Source organism: Pyrus communis, chromosome 1, assembly GCF_041283825.1.
Source record: "Pyrus communis isolate YQ-2024b chromosome 1, ASM4128382v1, whole genome shotgun sequence".
NCBI lineage: Eukaryota > Viridiplantae > Streptophyta > Magnoliopsida > Rosales > Rosaceae > Pyrus > Pyrus communis.
Genome location: NC_142565.1, coordinates 11,060,929 through 11,081,876, shown reverse-complemented (window position 1 = coordinate 11,081,876; position 20,948 = coordinate 11,060,929). Strand labels below are relative to the sequence as shown.

Here is a 20,948-nt window from a genome sequence, read left to right as displayed (position 1 = left end):
AGTCACATAATCAAGTGATCCGGATCCTTGAAATTTGATCCAAAGACTAAAAATAGGAACTCCTTTTAAAGATTAATAACTTTAGTCGTTGAATCAAATTTAAGGATCCGAATTACTTAATTAGGTGGCTTTGGTGAGAAAGATTATAAGAGGATCTTTGTGCAAAATAATGAGTTATGATATATATGAATATTGTATTTGTTGATGTAGGTAGGGACACTAAAAATATTACCTGCTTGGCTACTTGGGTTTGACCGCACACGTGGCGACACACAGATATGGTATCATACTATGTGCTGGGCTTGCGGGGAGTGGCACTGGCACGTGGCAAGTGGCAAGTGCCAATGCTGTCGCTTTGAAAAATTCCCCAGGTTTTTGACAAAGAATTTTAAAAGAAAACTTACAAATAACGTTACATAATTACAGACCACTGTAGTCGTATACCCGTGAAGGCTGATTTCATTTAGGTCGCACAACACTATCTAACTTTGTCATTATTATTTATTAGCCTTCATGCACATGCATAATTATTTACTAGTCTTTATGTATGTGCTCAAGCACGTGCATAATACATTTTTTAAATCACGACGTGCTACGTAAATTGACAAAAGGAAAGTCAAATATTTGAAGTAAATGAATAATTTTAGATCATGTTAGAAGAAACCCCTCATAAACCAATTAAAGCAACTGAATTCACATAATAAAACCGATCCCTATAGAATTTACATTAAGAATAAAGAAAATAATATTTAATAAACAATTGATTGAATCACATTATTGCTAGCCCATTGTGAGGCTAAGCCCACCCCCTCCTCCTTAACTTAGATAATATCGTTTGTTAAAAAAAAAAAACAATCATTTGACAATTAATTTAATCACACTATTATCCGTGTGCGAAAGACTTTTTTTGTAATCAGCATTACACGTCTCTTAAGATATTTTAAACGTGTTTAAAATTAGAGAAAATAATATTTAATAAACAACTGATTGAATCACATTATTGCTAGTCCATTGTAAGGCTAAGACCACCCCCTCTCCCTTAGTGTAGATAATATCGTTTGTTAAAAAAAAATCATTTGACAACTTATTTAATCACATTATTATCTGCGTGCGAAATACCTTTGTTATAACCAGCATTATATGCCTCTTAAAATGTTTTGAACGTGTTTAAAAATAGAGAAATTGAATCACATTATTGCTAATCTATTGTGAGGTACTAATTATTTAAAATAAAAATACAGCACCAAAAAATTAATTATTAAAAAAACACTATTAAAATGACGAAAATTCCCCTGCATTATTTTGGGATGCCTTTGAAATTTTTTGTCTTGGGGGTATTTTTGTCCAAATCTTTTTGTTGAAACTTGATGACATCAAAATCACTATTCCTTTTTCCATTGGCTTTATATATAGATAATAATAATAATCAAGTATTTGGAAAAGTAAACCACTATGAGGTGGCCCAGTGATTGGGGACGAATTTTAGACTGGTATTCCACACAGGAAATTCAAGTTCGATTCCTGACGCTGGTGAGTCACACAATGGTGGCTAAGGGGAGGTTAAAATGTCTCTGCGAATCTTTCTGGCACTAAAAATGGTTTAGAGAATGGAGGGAGAAGGTACACGACATAGAGGGAGAGATGGAAAAAAGGGCCTGAGGAATTTTATGTGTTATTCTCCATACCTTGTGCCTTTATTTATAGTAATAAGGAGGAGAGAAACTTGCTCTTCAAGTAATACAAAGTTTAATAGGAAAGATCCTCTAAATCCCAAAGGTTTCCTAATTTATTTCTACTTAGGATTTACACAATCAAATGATGGTAAGAGAGAGGTTGAAATGTGTCTATAACTCTTTCCGACTATGAAATGATGGATTGTCGTGATGAAACCGTCAGCTCGTCTTTTTTTTTTTTTTTTTTTTTTTTAAATATTGGAAAAGTAGGATGTTTGTGTTTTTATTTTAATCCATTCTTTTGTTTAGGCTTTGGTTGTACAATGTCATTTAAAAAAGGATAAATCTCTCGTAACTTCATAGAAAGATCACCTTTTGCAACCCATAACCCCAAATGTAGAAACATAGTTTTTGTTTCCATACACAAATACTTATTTGTAACTTATCTACATCAACATGCAACGGAGATACCTCCAAGGCTCCAACCCTCCTTCGAGCTACTTTCTCAAACACCTTGCTCCAAATGAAAAGTTGGGCACCTTCATCGGTACTAAACATGACGAGTCGGGCAGTAGTCTTCACTCGCCTTGTCATATAATTTGGTAACGAAATAATAATAGAAATTCTTATTAGCATTTGAAAAAAAGTCGGCGGCATGTTAATAATCCACATCATTCGATAACAAAAAAAAAAAAAAAAAAAAAAAGAAACTGTTATTACTCATCTTATTTTGCTAGCGTTAAGAGTGTTTGGTAACGAAATAATAATAGAAATTCTTATTAGCATTTGAAAAAAAGTCGGCGGCATGTTAATAATCCACATCATTCGATAACAAAAAAAAAAAAAAAAAAAAGAAACTGTTATTACTCATCTTATTTTGCTAGTGTTAAGAGTGTTATTTTTGTTTTTTTCATTTAGTTTCAATAATAAATGAATTCGTTATAATAGATTTTTGAGATGTTAATAATATCTGCCGCGATAATATTCATAATAATAGTATTATTGCTACAGGTGTGATTGGACTTCCAAAATACGAAAATAAAATTACCAAACGGCCAGGGCTGAGATGATGTCTTGTGTGCCCCTCAAATATAATATATAATATTCCCCAAAAGAAAAAGATATGGAGGGAAAGCTCTAGAGTTTCCTTCTAGCACCGTCTTGACAGAAATGTTAATCAAGATGTTGCCCACTCCTTTTGGCAGACTAAAGTCCAAGAATCCGGACTAAAACAGCAAACCCGATTAGTTTAATGACTTAATTATCAAATCAAACGTTAACCACACTAGTGGTTAGCAATTGATTACCATATTTGCAAGCAAATCCATTTAAATTCTGTTGTTTGCATTTCTCCCCACCAATTCGCGTTGCCAAATTCAGTAACAACAACATTACGGATAACTTGTGTTTAATTCGAGTTTGGTAAGATCACCAAGAACTTGTAGAGCAATGAGTTCCTCTCTCTGTACTCAAAGTTTGATTGGTTTTCGTCGCAAATTAAACTGACTGAAAGGACAACAGAAATTTCTAATCTATGATCAAAATACCGAGTTTTGCTCGCGTCTCGAATGAATTCGAGCACGTATTCAAACAGAATAAAAATAACACTCCGGATGATAGAGAAACAATAAGATTCATCAATCGCAAAACAACACTCCGAATGAAACTTCCTTGATGGATGAGTTACAACCGCCATCACTTGGAACAAACCAAAGGATATCACTTGTACATTACACAATACACGCACCTAATATCTGGAGGCTGAATAACCCACAACACAAATCTTCTACCAGTTGATAACATTATGCGACGAAAAACCCGAAAAAGGGAAGTGTAGATGAACCAAAAATGATAAGAAAAAGAACGCTTTACAACTCTCAAGCTGTTTTAAAATGATACAAACCTCAGAAAGAGGAAAAAATCAGAATAAAAATGTTAGGATTCTTAGTATTCTTGCTCGTCGCAGTCTAATCAAGCCAACGTGTAACCCCGTCTTCCCCTATGGTGGCCAGAATCTCGATGCTTACATCCAAAACAGCCTACAGTTTTGTAACAACCGAACATTCGAACGGTGAGCAGGATTAAATTGGCAACAACAATTACAGTTCATGAAATTCACAATTTAGCACTTCAAGGATTTTTTGGGCTGAGAATTACATCTGGAAAAGGAGAGGCAACATTTTGTTATATCGTTTAAATTATAAAGAAAGCACATAATCGTTTAAATTAGTAGACTCGGGAGACCACAGATTTACACAGGAGAGGTTTTATCTTAAATTCTTCTTGGTAGTGGGGGTTATGTTCGTTCAAGACAACTTAATCACCTATGGTTATTGAACTACCAGTCCACGGTCCGCTAGCGTCAAAATTTCAGTTTAAAATACATGAAAGCAGATACAACTACATAAAGTAAAGGAACTTACCAAAGGATTTCTACAGTTAACCAGTTTACATTCCTCCAGAGTACCTTCCAACATCCAACTCTCCCAGACATCGAAACTGTGACTGGCAAATACAAACTCCATTTTTCTATTTATCTGCAATGTTAAGGTAGACGTTGATTTTAATCCCAAGAACTTAAATAGTCAGGTAGTCAGCTTTTGAGATCAATTTTTATACTCGTCCAAATTTAGACTTCCAAGAGTAATAATTGATAAAGTAATATTACCTGCAATAACTTTCCGCCAGCAGCAAAAGATCGCAAACCAATTGTGTCCTATAAGAAGGAACCGATAATTTCATATCAGCTAACAGATTACAATTAACACAGCAGCCAGGATGGATTGAATAATAGGCTGCAGTTTAGGTCCAAGGGAAGAGATAAGTTCTTGCATGCTAACCTTGCTTCTGATAACAATGAGAAACTGAGCTGCAGGATCTCTTTTTGTTACATTTGACATGGTATCTAGGAACCAACCGCCACCTTTAACTCTTTGCCTTGAGACATGGAGGGCAGGACGATCTCTTGCATACAAAGCGACAACATACCCATCCTTCAACAGCTCACCAGGCTTTCCACTGAGCCTCTTAATAGATTTTTGAAGATGGTGGGAAGGCAATTCTTGCATTGATTCTATTTGAGTTTTCCTACTTCTTGAGTCCTCTGGGGAGGCAAACCGAGAACTGGAACTTAACGCTTGATCAGTTCCACTCATAGCTGTATCTTCTTCCCGCTGCGAGGTACTTTCTTTTTCTCGTGAAGGATCATCTGATATATGCCGGGATTTTTGGTGTGCGTGCCTCTTTTTGGCTTTCTTACCTGATCTGCCTCGTCTTCCATCAGGTCGAGTGGCACTTTGAGATAAACCTGAACTTTGGTGCTGGCTAGGAGACTCCTTGGATTGAATAGCTTCTTTATTCTGAGAGCTTTCTGGACTTGAATGAATGACTTCAGTTGGTTGCTCAATAACGGATAGCTGCAAGTTATTTTCTCTGTCCAGCTTATCCGACTCTTCATTTTCATCACCTAACTCACTTTCATTCTCCTCTTCAGATACAGAATCTTTTGGAACAATCCCGTCAAAAAAGAATGTCTGCAATATGGAGATAGCTTTCTCCCTTATCTCCAACCATACTTCTTCACTATAATCTGCACTGTGCGGAAGTATCAACACGTTGGGCATCTCCTTCACCTGAAGTAAACCCATGATATGTATCTTAGCATCAACCTGGTATATCGAATTTAAATGCTCCAGATGTGCATCATTCATATGTGGGTAGAAATAAAGAAGAAAAATACTAAGAATATGCAATCATCCAGAAGCAGGTAAAATTTACATTCCCTTCCGCCTCTCATGCCTGTTAAGTTAGATTACCACATGTAAACAGCACCATAAATACCATGGGGTTTCATACAAAAGGTTATAGAGCCATGTGATAGTTCAAAGATAATTAATGTTAACAATGCAGGTGCATTTTTTTACTCCACAAAGCACAATCTACGTCCACTAATTCAGATATTAAGGATGTAAGACTGATAAGAAATGAAGAAAAAAAATTGAATTAGGCAAGGGGGGAATCAATGAGAAGACGGGTATAGTACAAGGCTAGAATGAAAACACATACTTTGCATATTAGTGCATACAGTTTGCAAAAAAAGAAAAAGAAAAAATATGATCTACACATCGTTTAAGGCTCCCAAGCTATTTATGAGCAAGTCCAAAGCTATTAATACAGCAAGAAAGCAGGAGACAAGTCCTGAAATGAAGCAAAAAGGGGACTAGACTAACTGGGTATATTGCAAAGCATGCTGCAACACTCAAGCACAAGTATTTGCCAGAAATTGACACAGTCGCACAGCCTATGTTAACAAGTCAATATCCCACAAAGAATTAGCATACCCATGCTTCCATCCATTGTGGCCCTTCAGCGCCATCTAAAGCACAGCCAGCTAAGGTTCCGTCAATCAAAAGCTGTTTCACAGAACAATCGTCCAATAGTTGACAGCTCCCTGTGTTGACCAGAAATGCTCCTGCACAACAACACTTATAAAATCATTCCACGCTAATATAACATACAAGGAATCCCAAAATTTCCTTAAACGGGCACCAAGATGAAGATTAATGTACCAGGCTTTACATGCTGTAAGCATTCAGCATTTAGAATCTGAACTGTTTCATTTGTCAGAGCACAGTGCAATGAAATGAGGTCACTCGCAGCCAGTAAATCATTAAGTGTATCCATTCTTCTCGCAGCAGAAGGAAAGCTTACAGGAGACCTGCTCACTTTTCCATTCACCTGAGATATTGTATCGGGCAAAACGTTCATACAGCACACAATAAATTGAACCAGAAGAATCAAATATGAGACGCAAAAGGCAGTTCCAAACTAGAAAATATGCAATGGCAATATTGAGTCAATTTCCATCAATAGAAGTGGCAAAAACAAGTTTATTTCCAAAAGAAGTTTCAAGTGCAAAGTATTTGAAGAAACTAAAAACAATAGTTTTCAGAATTCATATAAGCATTAGGATACTTGTAAGCAGTACTTCGCAACTAAAACATCATCGTGTACCCACCACCCCAATAGATAATTAGATAAGTAAAAAACTGAAGGTCCACAATTTCTTGATAAGTAATGCATTCTGCTTCAATAAAACATACCCATATCCAATCCCAAAAGAAAATATTAACGAACCACAACTTAACTTCAAACATCAAAATGAATTGAATCTACTCTCTTTTTTCCCGCTATCAGATTCATAATAAACTATACTACATTTTAGGCTCCGAACATAGATTAGGACCGAAAACACAAACTTTACCACATTTCCATCATAACAAGCTTCGGTAAACATAAAAAGAGGCGCATTGTCTCAGCAATATCAATATGAACAATAAAAAGCACATTTAAAGGTCAAATATTTCAGCTACTCAAATGTTAAAACTTAAAAGTGAATTCACTAACTTCAAAATGATGCACATTTCGAGCTACTAAACATCAGATCTTTTAGTATAATTTAGCTGAATATGAGTTCGGAGAACTAAATATGATCGAATCAGTACCTCTACGTCTTGAACATCGAAATAGAGAACGTTCATTTTGAAGGCCAAGCTCCTTGTAGCCAGAGACCTAGCCGACGCAGATCTGCCGACAATCCCCAAAACCAAGCCTCGACACCGTCTCATCCCACGGCACAGCGGCTGGATCGAGCCGAGCCATCCCGAAGCGGAGAGCGTGTGGCGGGAGAGCATGTGCGTCCGGCGGAGCAATCCGAGGAAGAGGGCCATAACCGTGTCGGCAATCTCCTCGGCACGCGACACGTCCACGTGGACAAGCCGGATCCCGAGGTCGGCGGCCAAGGCCGAATCGACTGCGCGGTCGGAGGAACCGAGGCAGAGGATGAGCTGGTAGGGGCGGAGGCGGCGCTGGGCGGCCCGTGGGAGGTACGCGAGGGACTGGAGGAGCACGGCGGAGGCCGACTCGATCTTGCCTTCGGCGAGGCGACTGAGCGGCACGTGCTCGACAGCGGCGACGCCGGACAAGGAGTCCTGCTCCATGCCGAAGTCATCGATGCAATTGAGAGTGACGACCAAGGGGAGCGACGAGGGTGAAGCCGCAGGGCTGTTACGGCGGGGCATTGTTGCAGGGGATCTGTGACCGGTGCTTGCTCTCATGCTTTGTGGCGGCGGTGGGTTAGGGTTTTACGCTTGTAATTTTGGGCATTTCTGGGGGTTAAGGCGAGCAAGGGCTCCCATTGATTCGCCGGAGAGTTGAGAGCTTCAAGTGTCCATGCTGATGAGATCCATTGCGCGCCTCAAGGCTCTAGCTAGCCAGTCCTCTTCGGCTCTGCCGCTCTGTCAACTCACCACGTGGCCCCTCTCATTTTACATAATTACCTTCATGTCCCCAGTTTTTGTTTTGTATTTTTTTGTTCCCTTTAATCGGGAAGAGGATCTAGCATCTTTGACGTACCACGGTCAGCATCACCATAAAAATATACCCGTATGGCTTTGACTAATTTGATTTTGTTGAAAATGCTGGTGGGTTGATTGCCCACAGTGATATTGAAAATTTTGATAGATTTTTTCAATACTCATGTAGATTAAATTTGTAAAATATTGGCAGATGGATGAAAATATTGGCAGTGTTGATATATGGACTTGAAATGAAGGAGATCATTTTTCAAAATGTGTGTTGTAAATTTTCAACATGTAATAATACGGAGTTACTTTATAAATAGAACACTCCGATTGTTATCAACAGATATAGAAAAGAGAAAGAAAGAAAAGATCAATAACATCATTATCTATTCCTACCTCCTTTATTTGTCATCCTCTTATGCTATAGTTACAATGTAATATTTACACCTGCTTTGCTCCTGTGACTAGTAAATGTTATCTCCCTAACTTTGACCTATTTAGAATACGTTATCAGCACGACTCTCTAAATATAACTATTCCTCATTTCTCTTTGCCGAAAGAAATCATTTATCTTCGCCAAAAGAAAAAAAAAATTCCTCTAAGGATTTTACTGTTCATCTTCTTCCTCTGCCTCAATTGCTAGATATACCCTCACGAAGAACTGTTTGCACCATGCCTGCTTTTAGTTCTCAACCTAATAGTTACATATATCTTTGATTTCTTGTTTGGTGTAGATCTTGATTACTAACCCAGTGTTTATTTGTGTTAATTTTACTGCAGCCCAAGATGGTGCGGTACAATCGTCCATCTTGAACTGCAAATTTAATCTTAATGCAATTCATGATGGTGCGGTATCATCGCCTAACTTGGATTGCAGATCTAATTTTACTGCAAATTTTAGGTAGAGCGGTATTATTGCCCATCATACCCTGTATATTTAAATTTTCTTGCTGTTTAATTTCATTGCAATTTTAGGTGGTACGGTATAATTGCCCATCATACTTTGTATATTTAAATTTTCCTGCTGCTTGAGTGGTGCAGAATAATCGCCGATCCTATGTTATGAGAATGGTGCAGCATAATCGCCCTCCTCATTCATTATGTAAATCTCGAGCTAGAAGTTTTGAGTGCTTATCATTTTAGCCTAAAGATCAAAATGAAGAACTTGTAAGAATTAGAAGTTCTAACACTACATCCCTCAGATTACATATTATTGCAAGTTCTTACACATCTCAATTTTCTTTCAAAAAAGAAAATGGCGAACTTGGCAAACCTTAATTTTGCTGCCTTGGATATTACTGTGAAAAAGTACATTACTTGTGTATTGGATACCAAAATTCATTTGGAAGCAGGGAATCTTGGAGATACAATTAGGAAAGAAAACAACTCATCCTCTCAAGATCGGGCGAATGCCATGATTTTTATTCGTCACTATCTTGACAAGGGACTAAAGAACGAGTACTTAACGGTTGAAGATGCGTTAGCTCTCTGGAAAGCCTTGAGAAACAAATACAATCACTAGACAACAGTGATTCTTCCAATGGCTCACTATGAATGGACTCACCTAAGGATCCAGGATTTCAAGTCAGTGGTTGAGTACAATTCTGCATTGTTCAGAATTACCTCTCAGATGAAGCTCTGTGGGGATACCATTACTAAGGAAGATATGTTGGAAAAGACTTTTAGAACATTTCATGCCTCTAACGTGCTCCTTCAGCAGCAGAATAGAGCGCGAGGCTTCACTGACTACAACCAGTTAATCTCTGTGCTCTTGGTTGCTGAACAAAACAATGAGCTCCTGTTGAAAAATCATCATTTCCGACCTACTGGATATGCACCATTCCCAGAGGTGAATGCTGCTTCCTTCGAAGTGAACGTAACATCCTGTGGTGGTAACAATCCTAAACGAGGACGTGGCCACAAGCGAAGACAGTGGAACGGGAAAGACAAGAATCATGGTGTCCAGTTTCACAATCAGTTTCCAAGGCATAATTCTGACCCAAACTTCAAAAATGTAAATTGCCACAAAAGCAGAGCTCATAGGAACAATGCTCCCAAAAACTTTGAAGGAGCCTACCATAAATGTGGTGGCTATGGGCACTGGGCACGTACTTGTCGTACCCCAAAATATCTGGTGGATCTATATCAAGCATTCCTAAAGGAGAAGGGTGTCGAGACTCATTTTCTCGACCAGACTAAACTAATGAATATACCTGATCCAGTGTGTGACTTATCAAGGTAATTGAATATAACCCACCTAGAGGTCTCGGACTACATGGTGGAAAGGGAAATGAAGTATACCGGTCCGATTGAATCATTAATGTTTGATGTACTTTTATTATGCTAAACTTGTAGTTTAAAAACTAGCATTTCAGATTCAATAAAAGTGACATTTAAATTTTCTGTTATAAATTGCTTTTAACTGTGATTCCCTTACTCAGAAAGCATGAATAAAAACTATGGTCATTCTCAAAACTTGAGAAATTGCGGAAATATTTGTCTTGCAGACAGCGCAACCACGCATACAATACTTCGATATCGAAAGTCTTTCTCAAGATTGATTGTGAAATCTCATTCCCGGATTTCACTGTTATAATCTACGTATTTATATTATTGAGAATTTATATTATTTTTAGATAAATTATATTAATTTATTTAGATTTAGATCTTAATTAAATTAGTTACAAAGTTTGAAGTTTGGAAAGTAATTATCTAAAATTCGTTGACCTTTCAAGGTTACAAGTAACGTATTTGAATAAATCTTGAAACTATGAGCGCACAATTGAAAGCCGTTTGCAAGTCTGAGTTATGACAATATAGTTACGGACATTTGAAGTTGTGTTACTAAACTATAGATTTTAAATTTATTTTAAACTCCCATCTTATGGGAAGGAGGTCAATCATATTTATGTGAGTCAAGGGAATTGACCAATAAGAAAGGGGAGAAAAAAGGAGGGGGAATAGCCCAATCAGGAAAAAAGGGGGAAAGGAGAGACCCAAAACAGGTCAATTTTCACTCGTGAACCACCATATTTGACCCAACCATATCTTCTTCATCCGATTTCCGTTTTGAGTGATCTTGGTGTCCATAGAAAGCTCTTGATGATTTCTACATCTTTGTAGTGTCAAATTTCCCAATTTCTTTCCCATTTTTCCAGTTCGAAGCCACAAATCCACGGGTGTTCTGGTGGCTTTATCCCTTTTTCCAGTGGCTTCGACAAATTTCACCGTCCATGACCACCACCAAAAGACTCCCCTCAACCCAAGGAACAAAGCCCAAGCAGTGTTGGAGACGTCGAAGTTCGATTGGAAGCCGAATTCGAAGCACACCCACCTTAGGTTTCCGGCGGTTCGTGGCCAGTTTGGGGTGTTTTCCGGTCAAATTGGCCTTGACCACATGTATAAAGTTTACTCTACTCATTGAGATTTTCATTCTAGTAAATTTTGGTAATTTTTGAAAATAGTTGGATTTTTCCGGCGAGTCAGGGTGGCCGACCGCCACCCGCGGCGGCGCGTGGCTTGTGGGCCAATGATGTCTTTTTAAGCACTTTTAGATGCCATGAGTTCATGTTTGATATCCGTACGATGTAAATTGATTGTCTGGACTTAGCTTCATTTCGATACGTGAATAGGTCAAAATATAAATCGATGATCCGACTGTTGGATCGTCACCAAACTTTAAGACATTAAGTAATATTTGAGGATGTTAGGAACTTATGGATTGGGAATTCGACATACGGATCTTCCTGAATTGGATTTCTAAGTTTGTAAAATAAATTATTGATTGCCACCTAACTTTAGTAATTGGCTGAGATCCGACTGTCGGATCGCAATTAGATTTTAGTATGTTGTTCTTTGAGAATAATGTGGATCTTAGGAAGTTATGGATCGGAATTCCGATGTACGGATCTTCTGGATCGAATTACATAGGGTTGTAGACTTTACTGTTGACCGAGAATTGACTTTTGGTCAACATGTCTCGAAATGTTCTAAATACTAAAATTAATACTACGGGGGACTAGTTGAAGTCTAGTGTGCTTACATTGGTTAGAGAGTGACTTGAGTATATGAGATATGGATATTAACTTATTTTCTTTTATTAATATCGTATGTGAATATGTCTTGGTCTTATAAATGGAATTTGTATTGAAATGTGATTTCATATATTAGCCATAGACTATGTTATTAAACATGAATTGGCTTGTGTATTGATGATGGTTGGGATATATCTGAGTTTAATTATCTTTTAGTACTGTGATTGATATGTATGATTATTTTTTTATGATAAGGTTATCCTAGAATCCCATTTGAAGTATGTTGTAGCACTTATATGCTTGTGTGACATATTAGTGATAGCCTTGAGAAGTTGATGATGTAGATGACTACGTTGAAACTCATAGAGGTTGAGATGTGGTTAAGTTGTGTGTTGAAGTTATTGCACCATGTAGCAAAGGTACATGGATGGTCCTGCTTGGTATATCCGTGATGGGGGACCCTACGTATTCAGGGGTGATCATGCTTGGTATATCCGCGTTGGGTGATCATCGCCTGCACGATTATGTTGAAACATAATGATGTATATGATGGATGAAATAGAAACCTTGATTATCATGTGGGTTATTATGTATCTTGAATTGAATAATTCATGCTTGTCAAGTCCAAATGTTTGATTGAGGAATGTTATGCCTTTATGGCTTAAACGAATCGTGTTATATGTTGAGTTGTAGAGAAGTTGAACTACGAATGGCTTGATCTCTAATGAGGGTACGTAGGCAGTCTAACGAAGAGGTTAGATGCAGCCATAAAGTATACGAAAAATTATTATGCATCTGGATCTTGAATGATACTTTGTATATATTCAGGAGGCGGGGTATGTTAGATATACGGGTATTTGGTGACGTCACGTGTCGATCCTGGACGTATGTCGGGATCGGGGCGTGACATTGATGCTTACAAAAGTAAGGGTAACAACAATATCAGCGCAATCAGATGTGATTGAAGGCTCAGGGAAAGCCCATATTATATTATCAAATGGAACAATATTGTCCATACAGAATGCGTTGTACGCTACTCGATTTACTCAAAATTTGTTGAGTTTTAAAGATATACGTTTAAATGGATACCACATTGAAACAAAAAGTGCAGAAAATGTATATTGAAAACGTATATTGAAAACGTTGCGTGGTTTGACGAGTGGATTGTATTATATATACATATAGACAATTGAATCACATACTGTCATGAACCAGAAGTTCATTGATTCAAAAGTTTACATGCTTTGGCATGACCATCTGGGTCACCCAGGATCTACCATGATGCGTAGAATCATTATCAACTCTAATGGACATCCATTATTGAGCAGACACATTGCTATCTCAAATGATAACCCTTGATAGGCTTGTTTTCAAGGGAAGTTGGTAATTAGACCATCACAATTAAAGGTTGATGTTGAATCCCCATCATTTCTGGAAAGAATTCAATGGGATATTTGTGGGCCTATTCAACCATCTTGTGGACCATTTCGATATTTTATGGTTTTGGTTGATGCATCTACCCAATGATCAAATGTTTGTCTCTTGTCTACTCAGAATGTAGCTTTTGCCAGACTTCTTACTCAAATAATTAAGTTGTAAGCACAGTTCCCAGATTACCCTCATTAAGTCAATTCGACTTGATAACGCTGGTGAATTTACGTCTCAAACCTTTGATGATTACTACATGACATTGGGCATCGATGTTGAACACCCCGTTCCTCATGTCCATACTCAAAATGGTTTAGCCAGAAACATTGATCAAGCGGCTTCAATTAATAGCCAGCACTCTGCTTATAAAAACAAAATTACTAGTTTCTACATGGGAACATGCCTTCTTACATGCTGCATCATTGGTTCGATTGAGACCTATACCCAACCACCAATGCTCATCAATACAACTCGTGTTTGGGCATCATCCAAATATTTCACATTTACGAGTTTTTGGTTGTGATGTTTATGTACCTATTACACCACCACAACGCACTAAAATAGGACCCCAGCGTCGACTGGGAGTTTACGTGGGTTTTGATTCACGATCTGTCATTAGATATTTGGAACCCTTGACAGGTGATATGTTTACAGCTCGCTTTGCTGATTGTCACTTGATGAGACAGTCTTCCCATCGTTAGGGGGAGAAAAGATCGTTTTAGAAGAACGGAAAGAGATGACATGGGTTGTTCCCACCTTATCTCATTTTGATCCACGTAGCATTCAATGTGAAAATGAAGTGAAAATGATCGTTCATCTTCAAAGTATTGCTAATCAAATGCCAGATGCATTTAATGATGCTATGAAAGTGACAAAATTACATATACCAGCTGCAAATGCACCTACAAGAATTGATGTCCCTGTTGGACAAAATAAAGTGGCAGCAAATGATTTATCTAGTGCACGCCTAAAACGTGGTAGATCTCCAGGTTCAAAAGATTCAACCCCTCGAAAGAGAAAGTCGAGAGAACAATTGAATCCAAATGAAATCATTCAAGAAGAAAAAATAAATAACACATCCACAATTCATGATTCTGTACTTTCAGAAAAAGAAAATGTCTTTGATGAGACATATGTACTTGAAAAAACATAGGTACATGAAAACAAAGAAAGCTCCATAAATTATGCTTGTACTAATGAATTGTGAGATCGAAATGAAATAATCATCGACGACATGTTCACATTCGCGGTAGCCACTGAAATCATATTAAGTGATGATCTTGAGCTCCGTTCTGTTGATGAATGCAAATAGAGACAAGATTGGTCTAAGTGGAAAGTTGCAATCCAAGCAGAATTAAATTCTTTGGAAAAGCGAAATATTTTTGGACCAATAGTCCAAACCCCGCCTGGTGTAAACCCCGTGGATTACAAATGGTATTCACAAGGAAACACAATGAGAAAAACGAGATTGCAAGATATAAAGCATAACTCGTTGCACAAGGCTTTTCCCAAAGACCTGAAATTAATTATGAGAAGACATACTCCCCTGTAATAGACGCAATTACGTTCCATTACTTAATAAGTTTAGTGGTTTCAAAAAAACTTGACATGCAACTTATGGATGTCATCACCACGTATCTATATGGAGAATTAGATACTGAAATATATATATGAAAGTCCCAGAAGGACTTAAGTTGCCTGAAACAACTAACAAATCACGAGGTATGCTCTCAATCAAATTAAGGCGATCATTGTATGGGCTGAAACAATCTGGACGAATGTGGTATAATCATCTCAGTGAGTACTTGATTAAAGAAGGATATATCAACAATGTCATTTGCCCTTATGTGTTCATTAAGAAATCCAACTCTGAATTTGCTATAGTAGCAGTATATGTCGATGATATGAACCTAGTTGGAACTCCTGAAGAACTCAATAAAATTGCTGAATATCTGAAAAGTGAATTTGAAATGAAAGACCTTGGAAAAACAAAATTTTGTCTTGGCCTGCAGATCGAGCATTATGCTAGTGGAATTTTGATCCACCAATCAGCTTACATTGGAAAAATCCTAAAGCAATTTGACATGGACAAGGCTTATCCACTCAGCACGCCAATGGTCATTCGTTCTTTGGACATTAAGAAAGATTCATTCCGTCCAAAAGAAGATGATGAATTTGTCATTGGTCTAGAAGTACCATATTTGAGTGCGATATGTGCTTTATTGTATTTAGCACAATGTACTAGACCAGATATATCTTTTTCAGTCAACTTGTTAGTAAGGTAAAGCTCTACTCCAATAATTTGTCATTGGAAGGGAGTCAAAGATGTATTGTGATACATTCGTGGGACAACAGACATGGGTCTCTTCTACTCAAAGAAATCCACAAATGACTAGATCCTTGTTAGATATGCAGATGCTGGTTTTCTCTCTAATCTGCATAAAGTCCGCTCACAAACTAGATATGTGTTCAAGAATAAAGATACAACAATCTCAAGTAAACATTAGTTGCTATATCTTCAAATCATTCAGAAATACTTGCTTTACATAAAGCAAGTCGTGAATGTTCTTGGTTAAGATCAATGATCTATCATATTCAGAATTCATGTGGTTTACCTTAAAAGACAGACACACCAACTGTCATTCATGAAGATAATGCAGCCTGTGTTGCCCAAATGAATGAATAATTCATCAAGGACAATAAGACTAAACACATATCTTCCCAGTTTTTCAGTGCACATGAGCTTCAGAAGGCTAAAGTTATTGAAGTCAGACAAATTCGTTCCAATGAAAATCTGGCAGATTTGTTCACCAAATCTCTACCAAAGTGCACGTTTCAGAAGATAGTGCAAAGTATCGAATTACCTCGACTTACCAAACAACTAAATTTGAAGTATGCGGAATCAGGGGTAGCATCCATGATACATGCAAGTTGTACTCTTTTTCCTTCGATTAGGATTTTTCCCACATGATTTTTCCTATCAAGGTTTTAACGAGCAACATAAGCATAACAATTCAAGTAAAGTTGTACTCTTTTTCATTCGCTATGGTTTTTTCCTACTGGGTTTTTCCAAGTAAGGTTTTAATGAGGCAACTGATGTTGATATGTAGGCATCCAAGGAGGAGTGTTGAAAATGCTAGTGGGTTAATAAATGCCCACAGTGATATTGAAAACCTTAGTAGAGTTTTTCAATACCCACACATATTGGATTTGCAACATTGGCAGATGAATGAAAACATTGACAGTGTCAATATGTGGACTTGGAAATGAAGGAGATTATTTTTCATAGTGTTGTAAATTTTTAACATGTAATAATACGGAGTTGCTCTATAAATAGAGGACTCCGACTGCTATCAATAGATATAGAAAAGAGAAAGTAAAGATCAATAACATCATTATCTATTCCTACCTCATTTATTTGCCTTCCTCTTGTGCTATAGTTACAATGTAATATTTTACACCTGCTTCGCTCCTGTCATTAGTAAATGTTATTTTTTTAACTTTGACCTATTTACAACAAATTTACTTTTTCCCACATCTATTTTGTTTATTATCAGCTATTTTACGAAAGAAAGTTGTTATTAACCCTCCATAACAATTATCCTGCACTCTGCATGCGTGCCGAAAATCTTGTTAATAAAATTATTCTAAAATGTTAAAAACAACTAATATCGAGTGTGGGCGTTCGGCGACTAACTGTAGCACAATTTCCCATTCGAATGAAATGCATTTGACATGTCTCAAAATCTTTATCTACAACATTTATGTACAACGGTTGTACACAACGTCTTATGAAAAAGGCGTTTCATACAACGGTTGGAAGTCTCACAAATAACATATAACTCATGTAAGATCAAAATCTCAGAACAACATGTGCGCATCGCTACCTACAGGGCAAGAAGAAACAACACAATTATTCATCAACCGCACGCGCACTGCTCGCTCGCATCGAATTTTATTAAACAGAGTGTGAGACTGAGAGAGAAGAAAAAAACATCAAATGTCGATGTGAGTGATGCAACAGTACAGTATCTACAAAAACAAACTTCCACGATATGAACTTTCCCAACAGACTCCAAGGACTGCAAAATTTTCTACAAGATATGAAAAAAAAAAAAGCCCAATACATACATTTTCCACGAAAGCAAAGTCGAACCTCATACAAGCTTGTGCTGGCCGCTGAACAAGTAGTTGCTATTACCTACAGCTCCTTCAGATCTTCAAAGCTTATTATATTTTCCTGCCTCGGAAGGCTGAGCCGGTTATCCACATTGGCACCTGTGTCTATGTTTCAATGAAACAACATTTCAATGGTGTCCAACCAACCTTTGGAGTGAAATGAACAACTTTGGCATCCTTTGTAAGAGCTTTTATCTGAACATAAAACTATTAAACAGAAAAACTGTACAAAACTTCCAACCCAACTTCAAAAACTCATGCTCAACAGATTTATGTTACCGATTTATGCCGTTTTCACTTCCTCACATTTTTTTATTATTTCGTTCCCCTTGACTTCCCCAAAAAAGTTTCCAATTATCCACTTCAGAAAAACCTCCTCCTGAAATTACTGGTAGTTGCTTGATAGGAACGCATGAGCAATCCAACACCAATCCCTATCCCAAGGCACATCCCAAGGCCAATTCCAACACCAACTCTAACACCAGCATTAAACCATGTAAGTTGGCCGTCTTCACCGGTGTACATTTCATCAGAGTAGAAATGATGTCCGATTTTCCCTTCTGCCTCATACTCATCAATTTCAGAGTCTGTGATCTGCATACGGCCGCCAATCAAGGACTCCAAGTCAGTTTAAGCTACAGATGACAAATATGCTTCTTTCCTCCAGTACAGAGGCTTGGAATAAGTAATGGGGGTAATCCAACCCAAAATGATATTACAAACGGGAAGACTTAAGTACCAAATAAAAGCTTAGAAATCAACATTTCAGCAGAAAAAAAAAAAACCCCCAACGAAAAAAAAACATATATATAAACCTCAAGCTCCAGTGAGCTATATGTTTCGCGTCTATATGTGCACCAAAAAGTAAAAGCAAAGGAACCAAAATTGTTCGCTAGTGTGTCATTGACCTTACAGAGCCCTTCATTTAGTTTGCTCAACTTAAAGCAACCCCTTCGGAAGAGTGAAAAAACTAAAGGGAAAAATAAACATTTCCATACTAACATAGCCCTCAACAACCAAATCCAGAGGGAAAAAACTTAAAGCAACCCCTTCTCCGTTCATTAGAAAACCACAAAATGGATTATTTTCTAAGTGCTATAAATTTTGTATGAGAAATGAACCCACAGGTTTGACGAATACTGGATCAAAACTTGGGTGCAATAAATTAAAAACATGATCACAGCAACTACCTACAAGGCTCGTGGAGCATTCTGAAGAGCCTCAAGATACTGTATTTCAATCAAAAGCGTAGTTTAAATGACTCGTACTGATGTTTCTACAATAGCCATTTATGCTAGAAGGCCACAAACTACCGTGCATCCATTGACATAAATTATTCTCACCTAAATAAATTCATCAGAAGTCCAAATTCCTACCACCGCCACCACCAAAATTCTCACAAATTCACAAGCTAGCTACCAACAATTACCAATACCATATTCAATACAAACCAAATAAAGAACAAAACTTTCAACAACAAAATCAATGGCAACATTTCAATACCTGAACTTTCCGGCGGATCATCCCATTACAGCCCTTGGTGTGTTCCTTCCCAACCTCCTCATCCTCTGGAATGGCATCGAGCGTTGCATGCCTCGGGCCCTTCCGCCTCGGACTAACCTGTATGGTTTTCGTCAATATCACGGGCACCCCGGAGCAACACCCGGCGATATATACCTCTATTGACGGTGCAGAGACGCCAAGTTTTGGCCGGAAAAAGGCGGAAGAACCCGAATTGATCGAGGCGGCCATGTAGCAATCCATACTCCACCCGGTTCTCGAATCGTTCTCCAATCCCCCCGCATTTCCATTGAGCCAAACACCCTCCATCCGCTCCAGAGACCCACACAGAACCATGTCATTGTTCTCGTACACCTCAAATTCAACCCCACCGGTGACCCTCACGCTATCGGTGCTGACGTACGTCACCTCCGACGACTCCTTGTCGACCCGATCGCGGCGGAGCGTGAGCGAGGCCGAGTCCGACGCCGGAACCCGGGTCCCGTTGATTTCAAGCGATACCCCAATCTCGCGTCGGAGGTGGCGGAGCGTGAGGTGGTCGGGAACGCTCCCAATCACGCAGGGCGCAACCCGGACGTAAAACAACCGGATTTCGAACCAGGCAGAGTGGGCCAACGAGGGCCCGTTTAGAATTTGGATCGAATTTTTGTCATGCTGCCCCATAAAACCCTAATTCACAATCGAAATCGAAAAACTGGAAGCGGAAAACTAGGGTTTTCGAAAAATAAAAATACCCAGAAGCGATTTCTCCCCTTTTTTTTTCAATTCAATATTTTTTTCCGGTGCTTTTTTATTTTCAGAGATTGGAAGACCTGAGCTCTCCGGTGATCCACGTTTCGGGAAGAGGCTGCGAAAACGAAGTGGGTCGTTGCGGAAAACAGGGTTTTCTGAACACGGAGGAAATTTACAAACAGAGCCAGGAGAGAGAAAGAAGAGAGAGAGTTTCTTTTTCTTTTTTTTTTGGTTGGGACTTTTGGGTCAGTGGGAAAAATGAAGGTAGGCATGGATTTGGAATTTTGTTGGTGTGAGGTGTTTGGTTGGAGATATTTTGTCTCCTCAGTTTAAAGATGGGCGCATGCAGACGGAGTCAACCGTGATCGACACGCGTCGTTCTGCGCTACAAGACAAATGAACAACCTTTGTCGTTTTTGAACTGTGAACCACCACGGGCAATTGGGTATCGTTGCGGTTTTAATTGTATCGGCAGACGATTGTCATCAATGGTTACAAATTGAAGCAAACCAAAACTACGCATAAGTCCAAGTGACGACGGTGGTGTTGGGTACTCTTCGGTTTGGCTTTTGGTGGTTCGGACTGAATCATACTTTGCATTTCGAACGGTTAGGCTAGGATTGGAGTAAATGGGTTGAAAATCTTATTCTTGTAAATTAGTACTCAGCCAGAATTCATTATTTCGTTTACGATGAACTTAATCATAATTTTTTTTAATTAAACAATTTTATGTACATTAAAGGGTGAGGTAACAATAAATTAGTGCTTGCTATGGGGCAACTTAGGGCTGGTTTGGTATTGCTGTGCTTTGAAAAAAATTTGTTTTTATTGTACTATGAGAATAAACTCATTTTTGTTGCTTCACGTTTTTAGTTTTTTTTTTTTTTTTCACCAAAAACTGTGAAAATAGGCCGTTTTTAAGTGTTTACCAAACACTTTTTGTGCTCAGTTTTTTTTTATACTCACTTTTTATAAAAGCACAGCAGTACCAAACTAATGCTTAAATCATACTTAAAAGT

The 20,948-nt window shown here is 38.1% G+C and overlaps 3 protein-coding genes across 3 annotated transcripts; 1 reads left to right on the top strand and 2 right to left on the bottom strand.

Moving 5' to 3' along the window:
- Positions 1-3,287: 3,287 nt before the first annotated feature.
- On the bottom strand, positions 3,288-8,242 carry LOC137720365 (C-terminal binding protein AN). Its single transcript, XM_068459425.2, has 7 exons — positions 7,178-8,242; positions 6,242-6,410; positions 6,014-6,144; positions 4,514-5,305; positions 4,342-4,389; positions 4,097-4,210; positions 3,288-3,712 (listed from the first exon to the last, which is right to left on the bottom strand). Exons 1-7 carry the CDS (start codon positions 7,787-7,789, stop codon positions 3,641-3,643), a joined length of 1,938 nt encoding a protein of 645 aa, XP_068315526.2. The 5' UTR covers positions 7,790-8,242; the 3' UTR covers positions 3,288-3,640.
- A 1,333-nt stretch (positions 8,243-9,575) lies between these two features.
- LOC148699147 (uncharacterized) lies at positions 9,576-10,277 on the top strand. Its single transcript, XM_088690267.1, has one exon. It carries the CDS (start codon positions 9,576-9,578, stop codon positions 10,275-10,277), a length of 702 nt encoding a protein of 233 aa, XP_088546393.1.
- Positions 10,278-17,186: 6,909 nt separating this feature from the next.
- LOC137720366 (Erythronate-4-phosphate dehydrogenase family protein) lies at positions 17,187-20,232 on the bottom strand. The gene is made up of 2 exons (XM_068459426.2): positions 19,180-20,232; positions 17,187-18,270 (listed from the first exon to the last, which is right to left on the bottom strand). The coding sequence occupies exons 1-2, from the start codon at positions 19,858-19,860 to the stop codon at positions 18,040-18,042; spliced, it is 912 nt and encodes a 303-aa protein (XP_068315527.2). The 5' UTR covers positions 19,861-20,232; the 3' UTR covers positions 17,187-18,039.
- Positions 20,233-20,948: the final 716 nt, after the last annotated feature.